This window comes from Rhinatrema bivittatum, chromosome 5, assembly GCF_901001135.1.
Source record: "Rhinatrema bivittatum chromosome 5, aRhiBiv1.1, whole genome shotgun sequence".
NCBI classification, from domain to species: Eukaryota; Metazoa; Chordata; class Amphibia; order Gymnophiona; family Rhinatrematidae; genus Rhinatrema; species Rhinatrema bivittatum.
Genome location: NC_042619.1, coordinates 328,309,345 through 328,321,339, shown reverse-complemented (window position 1 = coordinate 328,321,339; position 11,995 = coordinate 328,309,345). Strand labels below are relative to the sequence as shown.

The 11,995-nt window shown below is 42.6% G+C and overlaps 1 protein-coding gene across 1 annotated transcript in view; it reads right to left on the bottom strand.

The window, feature by feature from the left end:
* Positions 1 to 327: 327 nt before the first annotated feature.
* Positions 328 to 11,995, bottom strand: part of LOC115092452 (neuroligin-4, X-linked-like) — a 663,771-nt gene continuing 652,103 nt past the window's right edge. The window contains exons 5-6 of the mRNA XM_029603289.1: positions 1,052 to 1,204; positions 328 to 431 (exon numbers count right to left, since the gene is read on the bottom strand). Coding sequence (XP_029459149.1) covers positions 328 to 431; positions 1,052 to 1,204 — 257 coding nt within the window. The remainder of the gene's footprint in view (positions 432 to 1,051; positions 1,205 to 11,995) is intronic.

The following is an 11,995-nucleotide window of genomic DNA, read 5'->3' as shown; positions in this document are numbered from 1 at the left end:
GAATGCATTCTGCTGGTGAAACCAAGATTTCATTTACTGCAGTGACTCCCAACCCTGTCCAGGAGGCACATCTAACCAATCTAGTTTCCAGGCTATTTTAATGATTATGCATGATGTAGATCTGCATACATTAGATTTGCCTGAATTGCATCTCCATGTCATGAATATTTAACATGGCTATCCAGAAAATCAGACTGGTTAGGTGTAAGGATTGTGTAAGGAAACATTGATTTGCTGGACAAGACATTCATCTGCAATCTAATGGACTAATACTGCTTATTCTTCCTAATTTGATCATGTATCTATCCTCATCCATTTTGTTTAATTCTATAGTAAAGGTTTCTGTAGGTGTTTCTGTAGGTGCTGTACTGATATAGGGGATGATTCTAAACCAATAATTAAGAATTGAGCAGAAACCTCCAAGACTAGGCCTATAAGCAAATATTGAATACAGGATAAGAGAATACAGCAAATCCCATGGAATGGAACTTGGGCATGATTCTACTGTAAAATTGTATTGTATCAGAATATATTGGATTGAAAGCTAAATGGGACTGATGATGGAATCATCAATTTTCTATTAAATGAAACAAAGAATCTTCTGTTTTCTGTTTAAATTGTCTACCCTTAAATGTCAAAGCATGGATCTTTATACAAGATTAGAAATTCATTCAGGCTTGTTTAAACCACTGACTCATGGGCAAAGAAAGTTCTCCTTTTGATTTCTGTAAAGCCATGGGGAATCCATATGTTTAACATAGAGAAAGTAATATGTGCAATAGAAAATGACATATCTCTATTAATAACTTTTCACTTTGTAAAATATCAGCAAAACTGGAAATGAAGGTACTCAAAATAAGAATTTATAGTTTCCCATTGGAATTATATTCTTTATTTTATGAAATAAATCAAATGCTCTTGTAATAGCTTCAGTAGATCAAGCACACTCAGCAATAAAACATCTCTGTCCAATTAACTAATATAATGAAAAGACCATCATATAATCATAATGCACTCACAACACTTTTGGTAGAAGATGTAAATCACTTACCTAAAACCCCTAGTCTGTAGTTGAGGGTTATCACGATGACATTTCCATAGCTTGCTAAGATACTGCCATCAATCATATTACCAGTTCCTTCCATATAGGACCCACCATGGATATAGACCATAACTGGTTTCTTGTTGTTCTGATCATGGATATCTAAAAATATAACAGAACAGAACATAGTATTTGTCTAAAGATTAGGAATATTGGCCATTCTAATTTTCCTCTTTGCTTCTGTCACCAGAGATTCAGTTTGATGTCCATTCATTTTTATCTTTTATCCTTAGAACCAAGTTTATGTTTATTTCCCTTCCATTTTTTAATTTTAAAATGTGCAACCATTATCGTATAAAGGAAGCAGAATAACCAAAAAAATTATAGAAAACAAAAATAACATTGGAGGCTTGCTGTTTGTTTTTTTTTTACTTTATGCAGTACAAAGTAACAAAGATTTGATTTTCCCTCACTATATTTTTGGATTATAGTGTTGGTTGTAATATTCAATGAGCACAGGGTAGGCCATTTACAAGGCCATTTCCTTGGGCTAAATACCCACCAATATGAATATTTAGAAAATTGCTAGTGTACTTTCACCGCAGAGACAAGAGAGATTCCTGTTGGGGAGGAGTCTGTATGCATTTAGATGCATATTTTTGTATTTTCAAAAGGATGCTTGCATTTTTCCTTAAAAAAAAACAAAAAACTTTACTTCCACAAATCAACACATGTAAATGTGGAGGGTAATTTTTCAGGGAAAAATTTCAAAGGTAAAGTTAACTGGTATAAAGTTAACTGGTCCAATGGCTTAGTTGATATGTGCTGGGCATATCCATGTACCTGGTCCTTGGTTTCATCCCCAATTCAAGTATCCACTCTTCTGGGTGAGCCAGGGCTAAAAGGCAGCATTCACATTCCTCGGGATGGGGGAGGGAGTCATGGTCATTTGGTCATTGCCTAAGAATGACACTCATGATTGCAAGGTCCTGGATGGAGCCCTGGTGCATGCCTCAGGTCCAATCCTGGACTATGCATATTGTAAGATGGAAGGAGATATAAAATAGGGGTAATTGTGAATGAAGGCTACCGTGTCAGGTCCAAAAAATTAGTGTAAAGTCTGTGGGTTATTGACTTTGAATCTATGCAAGCAATAATAAAATTACTCCCAGTATTTTCATTTTTCACTGACTTGTGCACAAGTGATTTTACTCACCATAAAATATTATGTTTCCTAATCTGATCAAACAAATGCAAACTATATTTACCTTGATGTGTTAGGCATTTATTATGTGGTAAATGCCTTAGCAATACAGGAGTTATTCTCCAACTACACAAGTTTGGTAATGAGCTGCTTTGCATGTATGAAGAACATCTCAATTCTAGACAAAGCATGCAAATACAATAATGCAGCCTGCCTGAAGAATTGTAAGCATCATTATTTTCTGGAAAGTTAGCTACAACTCAAAAAATAAAGTTTAGTGTTGGGATCTGAGAGATAGGAGTCTATTTACTAGAGATATGAATGGCCAAAATTGTAATTTTGGTTACTTTGTTTTGTTTTGGGTTGCTTTTTTGCCAAACATTTGTTTCAGAGGGGTTTTTTTCCCTCATTTTTTCTTCAAATCTAGTACTTATAACTTCCATAGTGCTAATCAACACATGCAAAACTGTACAAAAACCTTTAAGAGATAGGTCCTTCCCAGTTAAGCTTACATTGAGGTCAAAATTCAAAACTAAAAATATAAATGATTAACTTGCAGTTTAAATTAAATATTTAAATGAACTTGTGAGTTATCTATCTATGGGGACCATTTACTAAAGGTTTTCTCCCATTTTGTGTCTATGGGAAAAAATGCTTAGTAAATGACCCCCTAAATGTCTTTGAACATTGACCTCACAATAATCAACACAAATATGCAGGGCAAAAGAGATTTTGGGAATTTCATTTAAGAATATAGTTGTGTGGGATTCCCAGGGGTTAAGATTTAACAGCAGACTCAGAGAGGTGGCTTTTAGACTGGATTTGAATATGGCAAGAGAGGGAGCGTGATGCACCAGCTGAGGGAAATATTGTGTTATCCAAAACAAATAAAAACAACATTTTTATGACCATGTTTGAATTCTTTCAGATTTAATTAAAATGCCCAATTTAGGTTTGGAATGCACATTTATTTAAAGCAAATGCACTTCCCTACTATTTAATGTCATGTTAAAATGACCCATTAATGTATTGATTTTAACATGGGCATTGTCAAGGATTTAACTTCCAATTTACTAAAAAGATAGAATCTTTTATGTACTAATATTAGTATTTATGTACTATTTAGTATTTTATTTACTAATATTAGTATGTACTAATAGGCAGGCGTAACTTTTGAAACAAAGGTAGGGGGGATTTAGTTAGGGCTGGGGGGTGGGTTAGATAGGGGAAGGGAGGGGGAAGGAAGGGAAAGGTGGGGGGGGCTGAAAAAAAGTTCTCTCCAAGGCCGCTCCGATTTCGAAACGGCCTTGGAGGGAACGAGGAAAGCCATTGGGGCTCCCCTCGGGCTCGGCGCGCGCAAGGTGCACATGTGTGCATCCCCTTGTGCACCGACCCCGATTTTATAATATGCGCGCAGCAGCGCGCACATGTTATAAAATCGGGTGTACATTTGTGCTCGCCAGGTAGCGCACACAAATGTACCCGTGCATAATATTTAAAATCGGCCCCTTTATGCTCTTTTTTTCATCAAGAATTAAATTGATAACATGTGTTAAAAATGATCTGCTACCCTGTATTGACAATTTTAATGTATCTTACTACATAGAACCCTATGTATACCTTTTATTATAGCTTTATTTCAGATTTTAAAGAATCTTTCTTCTTGTTATGACTATATTCATGCTTTACTCCTATCAGCGTGATAGCTGAATGAAGTTCTGATGAGGTCAACAAAGCATCATAACAATGTGCTCTGTTTCATAATGGTGGAAGTAGATGGAGCTTTCAATCACTTTAAACACTATTATTTCTTCATTCTTTGAAGGGAAAACAAGCATTATAATTACTTTCCTTGTGTGAACTGCTGACCAAATTAACTAAAATTCTTGCAAGTACTACATCTCTATTTTTACATTTTGTCTCACTTTATCTAGTAGAAAAGATGACTGAGTAAGCCACGAATTCTTGGTCATTTCAAGATAATACATTGATAGGGTAAATTTCAAACATTCTGCATAACTTACACTGCAAATATGAGCATAAGTTACACTATCTTCAAAGTGAATCTATACATATAAATTCAGAAGCATTCAGAAGCATTTAGTCGGATAACTTAGAAGTTATCCGGCTGAATGAAAATTTAGGGACTTATCCATCTAAATTCTAGCCGGATAGCTTTTTATTTGACTACAATTCATCCAGATTAATTAGGAGCATTCTGGGTGCATGACTGGGAGGAACTGATTTAACCAGAAAAGTGATCTGGCTAACTCAGATATTCAGAGATAGCCAGATAAGTTATCTGGCTAAGGGTCTCATTTTCCAATGGTAGCGCACGCTTGCGCTAGCAGCGCAGTCTTGCGTTATCAGCGCAAGCGTGCGCTAGCGATATGGGGTGGAGTCAGCCCCGGAAGAGGAGGAGTCGGGGGCGTCACTTGGGCCAACTCTGCAAAGAAGGCGCAGACGGCGAAAAGGTAAGGAGCCTTTTCGCGTCCTATTTCACGTCCAATAGCACCACCTTGCACTGTGGTGCTATTGGGTGTGAAACCGGCAGCGATTGCAACGCGGCGGGGCGATTGCTGCCGGCTAGTGCAGGACCACCCCCCATTAGCGTGATTTTCTAAAGTATCGCAGGCCTGCGATACTTTAGAAAATGAGGCCCTGAGTTTGGTAATTCTGTAGACCTGCCCTAAAGTTAGCCAGATAAACTTATTTGGCTAACTTTACGATAGCCAAATATATTCAGCTGTATGGCTACAACACTAACTATATTTATTTATTTATTTATTTATTTAGCATTTTTATATACCGACGTTCTCGATACAAATATCAAATCAGGTCGGTTTACATAAAACAAAACAATCGCGGTGAGGCGTTACAATAAACGGAGTTTCAGAACATGAGAATAAATATTAAATAAACAACAGTGACTCATCAAATGACAAATATATAGGCAAAATTATCCAGATTACTTTATCCAGCTAATTTGCCAAGCCACATATTGACTGAATATGCACCTCTATCCCACCAAAACTACCCTATACAAGTTATATCTGCTATTTGGTGTACATACAATTGAATTTTGTATATATGTAAATTTAAATCCCTCTGTAACACTTCCCCCAGAAACATCTCTGATCAGTCTGGGTAAATTTACATTCAGCAATGACCCACAAACATCAGTTTATGTACATGCCTGGAGGGCAATTGTGTAAAAGCCTACTTCTGTACATAGAATACTATTTTATGTGCAGAAGTCCCATTAAAAATTGAAAGGAACCATTATTTATTTTGTTTCTTTAAAAGTTTCTTTAATCCAGTGGTTCTCAACCTTTTTTCTGTCGGGACACACCTGACAGATGGTTCTCACATGCGTGACACACTGACCCATGATCGTCACAGGGCTAGATGTAAATGTACAGTTTGCATCACGGGAACCCCCCTGATCCACAATAATGGATGTAAAGCAGAATTATGACATTCCCCGTTCAACTCACTCTACAAAAAAGATATTCTAGTTCTGGTGTCATCTCAGTAACAGCAACTCAAACTCCTTCTACTTTCAGGCTCAATAGCCCTACTTATGAAAAGACAGCAGTTTACCACCAATGCATGTCCTCTTGAGAAAACGCAACAAATAAGACTGATAAAACACTTACATGCTAGTAAAATATCTCTGTAACAGACACAGAACCGACCTAACATACTCCCAGGATCTGTAGTAATGCACATAAACTAATCCACACACAGTTACACCTGTATTATGGAATACACTCAAACAGGAGCAACTCTATCTATGAAAAGGCAACACTACAAATATTAAATCAGGCCCTAAAAACCAATACACCTCTTATTAGGAAAACAGAACTAGCAAGCAGCTATAGATCCCCACACAGAAATAATTGTAAAACTATACTAATAAGCAGAATAAATGTTTCACAACAACTATGAACAGAATAACATCCAACAATTAAAAACTCATAAAAACTATTAAAAATTCTCCAAACACCATTAAAATATTTCAAAAAAAGCAGACACATCACATAATATTAAATAATTAAAATAGCAGTCAATCAAGAAAAATAAACTTAAAAAGCCACCTTTACTTACCCCCTCCAGCAGCTTTCCTACTCCTCTTCCATGCAGGCTGTAGCACACACCAGAAGCAGCAGTAGTGGCTAAGCTCTATACTCATGGTCCTCTTCCTTAGGGCCCATGTCTCTCACACACACACACACCATACCAGTCATGCCCCCATGACCAGTTTATATCTCTCACACACCAATCATCTCCCAGTCTTTGACAAACACACCAGTCACCTTCCTGAACAGTTTCTCTCATGCCATACACACACACACAGGCTTCCCACTCCCGTGTTCCACTTACATATATGGGCTTCTCACTCTCATAATCACTTTCTCTTTCTCACATACACTCACCAGTCTCTCACTCCCATGCTTGTTCTCTCCACATGCACAGGCTTCTCATTCCCATAATCACTTTCTTTCTCTCCCACATACACACACACCAGTCACCTGATCTCTCTCATGCATACACACACAGGCTTCCCACTCCCATGTTCTCTTTCAGATATACAGGCTTCTCACTCCCATGCTGTATCTCACACACTCCCAGCTTTCTCACTCCCATGCTCACTCTTCACATGTACAGGCTTCTTATTCCCATAATCACTTTCTTTCTCTCTCTCACATACACGCAAACACACACCAGTCACCTGATCTCTCTCATGCATATACACACACACATAGGCTTCCCACTCTCATGTTCTCTTTCAGATATACAGGCTTCTCACTCCCATGCTGTGTCTCACACACACACAGGTTTCTCACTCCCATGCCCACTCTTCACCTGCACAGGCTTCTCATTCCCATAATCACTTTCTCTCTCTCTCTCTCACACACACCCGTCACCTGATCTCTCTCATGCATACACACACACACACAGGCTTCCCACTTCCATGTTCTGTCTTACATACACAGGCTTCTCCCTCCCATGCTGTGTCTCACACACACCCAGGTTCTCACTCCCATGCTCACTCTCTTCACATGCACAGGCTTCTCATTCCCATAATCACTTTCTCTGTTACACCCACACACACACCCAGTCTCTCTCTCATTTCCATGCTCGCTCTCCACGTGCACAGGCTTCTCATTCCCTGAATCACATTCTCTCTCTCACATTCACATACACACCAGTCACACCATCACCTTACCAACCAGTCTCTCTCATATACATGCACACACACAGGCTTCCCACTCCCATGCTCTCTCTCACATAATCAGGCTTCTCACTCCCATGCTTTCTTTCACATACACCGCCACAACACCAGGCTTCTTACTCCCATGCTTTCTCACATACCCAGATTTCTCACTTCCATGCTTTCTCTCTCTCTCTCTCTCTCTCTCTCTCACTCACACATCCCTGACTGTCTCACACTCTCACATACACATCAGTCATCTCCTTGAGCAGTCACTTTCATTGTCTCTCACATATACACATACATCAGCTCTCTGACCAGTTTCTCTCAATCACACACACATGCTCTCGATCAAATACATTCTCTCACTTACACACAGGCTCTCAATCACACACATTCTCTCACTTACACACAGGCTGGCTGGCTGCTTCTCTCTCTTTCTGTCACTCACTTCCTCTCCCCCCCCCCCCCCCCCAGCACAAACGGTAGCTGCTCCTCCAGCCCCCGCAGGCCAAGAAGGAAGAATTCCATCGATCACGGGAGGCTCATGCTGCTCTCTCCTTTCCCTTCCGCTTTCTCCCCCAGAGCAGGAAGATCAGCTGCCTCTCCTGCTGCCACCGGACTCCTGCTATCTTCGGGCGTCCGAACTTCCTGTCGGGGGGGGGGGGTAAGCGGAAGCGCAGCGCACAACGTCCGCTTCCTCCCCCCCCCCCCCCCCAGCAGGAAGATCGGCGGACCATACGGCCCGACGCCCGAAGATAGCCGGAGGCCGGTGGCAGCAGGAGAGGCAGCTGATCTTCCTGCTTTGGGGGAGAAAGCGGAAGCTGTGCGCGACACTTCCGCTCCCCCACCTCAAGCAGGAAGATCGACGGACCATACGGCCTGACGCCCGAAGATAGCAGGAGAACGGGTGGCAGCAGGAGAGGCAGCTGATCTTCCTGCATTGGGGGGAGGAAGCGGAAGCTGCACGCGGCGCTTCCGCCCCCCCCCCCCCCCCCGAACAGGAAGACCGGTTGGCCATACGGCCGCAGCAGCGCTTCCCCATGTGTGCCGTGATGGCGCGTGAGGCGTGGGTTCTCTTGCGGCACGGCCTTTCTTCTTCCCGCGCACCACTTCCTGTTCCGGGGGGGGGGTATGCAGGCGCGGGAAGAAGAAAAGGCCAGCCGCGGATGCCACAGCTTTTTTTTTTTTTTGCACCGCTGCCGTTCCCGCTGGGCTTGAACGTACTGATAGCCCGGCGGCAACGGCAGCAGGGAAGAACGAGCAGCGGGAGGGACCGGGAGCCACGCGACACACCTGCCGGTGCTTGGCGACACACTAGTGTGTCGCGACGCACCGGTTGAGAACCGCTGCTTTAATCCATCTTCTTGAACTTGAAAGACCATCCAAGGAGATATACAACAAGTATTAGAAACATATATTGTATATACAGCAAGGGGTCCATAATCAGCGGTATTTAGCTGGATAACTCACAAGTTATCTGCTTAATGCCAGCTTTTGAATATTTTGGGCACTTATCTGGCTAAACTTTGTAATCTGACCAGTGACTGAATATTACTTCCCAGATATACAAGGCAAAATAATTAAGAACACAGAGAAACACAAGAAAACAAAAATCTGACACCCAACGAAGCTGTCAACCACCCACCAAAGAATTACTGCATGCTTATATAACAATGCCAGGATACTGAAACACAGGATCCCAAGACTACTACCCTTCTCGGGAACGAGAAAAAGCCATGATTTGACCTTTTTGCAGAATTCTAAATAATTCATCCCCTGCCTAATTTCAAGGAGGAGTTGATTTCACAACATAGTGGTTACTATAGAAAACACTTTGATCATGTTTAGTATTATGTGAATTCCAGTATTCTTTAAAAATTGAATAGGAAAGCAATAGATGACACAATGTCTTATGGAGGAATAGGAAATAATGTCCACAGTACTGCAATACAAATACTATTAGAAATAATTATTATGAAGACAAATTATAAAGGTTCAAAAATTCTGCCAGGTAATGAAAATTAAAAAGTCTCCAATTACTGTGTGTCATAGAGAAAAAAAGATATGTATTTATTTTGTATTTAGCACATGCCTTTTCATTGGTAGAATAAGGTAAATTGAATTCAGGTACAGTAAATATGTGTTTCTGTCCCCAGAGGGCTCACAATCTAAGGGGTAGATATACTAGACACAATAAGGATATAATGAAGGAAAAATAGCGTTTATCACATGTAAAGTGCTGTTTATCATGCAATTCCATATTCGCAATATCACATGATATTTTAGCCAAAAATCTGCTCCTGTTGAAATTGGCTGTTTTGCATGTATTTGCATGCATAGAATTTACACTTCTAATGCATACGTAATCCTATGTTAATAAAATAACATGGCTTGCCAAAAATAAGGGAAGCTGTGTTAGTTTAACAATGACTGTAGAGGTGTAGATATTTTCCCTCCATGCTGCCTCAAGAGGTGGCCCAGCAGGTGTAAAGGTAAAAAAAAAAGGAATGTAAAGCCCCCCTCTTTCCCAAACTGTGCACCTTTCCATAAAAATCACACCCCCCCCCCATTCTAAATGCTCCTGGTCCTGCTCCCTGAAGGCATCTAAACCCCCCAGACCCCTGCAACCCCCCCCCCCCCCATTTCTATAGATGGCATCCCTGGATTCTAGTGGCCTCCCCCACTCTAGTCATCCCCCCCCTGGACCCCCCTTACATAGAAGACTTCCTTGGTGCCTAGTGGGGCTCCCGGACTCCCCATACCTATTGAAGGAATCCCTATAATGTGATACATGCAAAAACTGGTCAATGCCATTTTGATAGATGGCGTTGAGCAGTAGGGATGTGAATCGTGTCCTCGATCGTCTTAACGATCGATTTCGGCTGGGAGGGGGAGGGAATCGTATTGTTGCCGTTTGGGGGGGTAAAATATCGTGAAAAATCGTGAAAAATCGTGAAAAATCTAAAAATCTAAAAATCGCAAAACCGGCACATTAAAACCCCCTAAAACCCACCCCCGACCCTTTAAATTAAATCCCCCACCCTCCCGAACCCCCCCAAATGAGTTAAATAACCTGCGGGTCCAGCGGCGGTCCGGAACGGCAGCGGTCCGGAACGGGCTCCTGCTCCTGAATCTTGTTGTCTTCAGCCGGCGCCATTTTCCAAAATGGCGCCGAAAAATGGCGGCGGCCATAGACGAACACGATTGGACGGCAGGAGGTCCTTCTGGACCCCCGCTGGACTTTTGGCAAGTCTTGTGGGGGTCAGGAGGCCCCCCACAAGCTGGCCAAAAGTTCCTGGAGGTCCAGCAGGGGTCAGGGAGCGATTTCCCGCCGCGAATCGTTTTCGTACGGAAAATGGCGCCGGCAGGAGATCGACTGCAGGAGGTCGTTCAGCGAGGGTTCCGGCGCCTCGCTGAACAACCTCCTGCAGTCGATCTCCTGCCGGCGCCATTTTCCGTACGAAAACGATTCGCGGCGGGAAATCGCTCCCTGACCCCCGCTGGACCTCCAGGAACTTTTGGCCAGCTTGTGGGGGGCCTCCTGACCCCCACGAGACTTGCCAAAAGTCCAGCGGGGGTCCGGAAGGACCTCCTGCCGTCCAATCGTGTTCGTCTATGGCCGCCGCCATTTTCGGCGCCATTTTGGAAAATGGCGCCGGCTGAAGACAACAAGATTCAGGAGCAGGAGCCCGTTCCGGACCACTGCCGTTCCGGACCGCCGCTGGACCCGCAGGTTATTTAAGTCATTCGGGAGGGTGGGGGATTTAATTTAAAGGGTCGGGGGTGGGTTTTAGGGGGTTTAGTGTGCCGGCTCACGATTCTAACGATTTATAACGATAAATCGTTAGAATATCTATTGTATTGTGTTCCATAACGGTTTAAGACGATATTAAAATTATCGGACGATAATTTTAATCGTCCTAAAACGATTCACATCCCTATGTCCGGAGCTAGTAGGCACTCGAGACACCACTAAATACCAGGGTTTTCTTCTAAAGGTATGGGGAGGGGTCTGGGGGGCCACTAGCCACCAGGGAAGTTTTCAATGTAAGGTGGAAGGCATCTGGGGGATGGCAAGAGCAGGGCTCCGCTAGAATCCAGAAATGTTATCAGTTGAAGTGGGGAGTTCTGGAGGCAGGGGGGTTGGATGCCCTCTGGGGGTGGAACTGGGGGGGGGGGGTTTAAAATGGGGATGATTTGTATAGGAAGGGGAGGGGTTGGGAAGGGGAGCAGGGCACTGCCCCATGACTTTACATTTACTATTTTTAGTTTTGCCCCTGCTGGGTGGCCTCTAGAGGTGGAACAGGGGTGGGTGGGGGTCTTTCTAGAACTGCTGGGGGGGATATTTTCACTTTGGGAATAATTTTTGGGCCACATGTCCCTTTAACATGAGGGTGATAAACATTAAATTAAAAAAAAAACAAACAGGAGGGTGGACCCTCTGTAACTGCCGTGATATTGCTATTTTATTCTCCCATTCCTTACTGGGGGAGAGGGGCAAAATATCACAGGAATGGCCCCTCTGTGA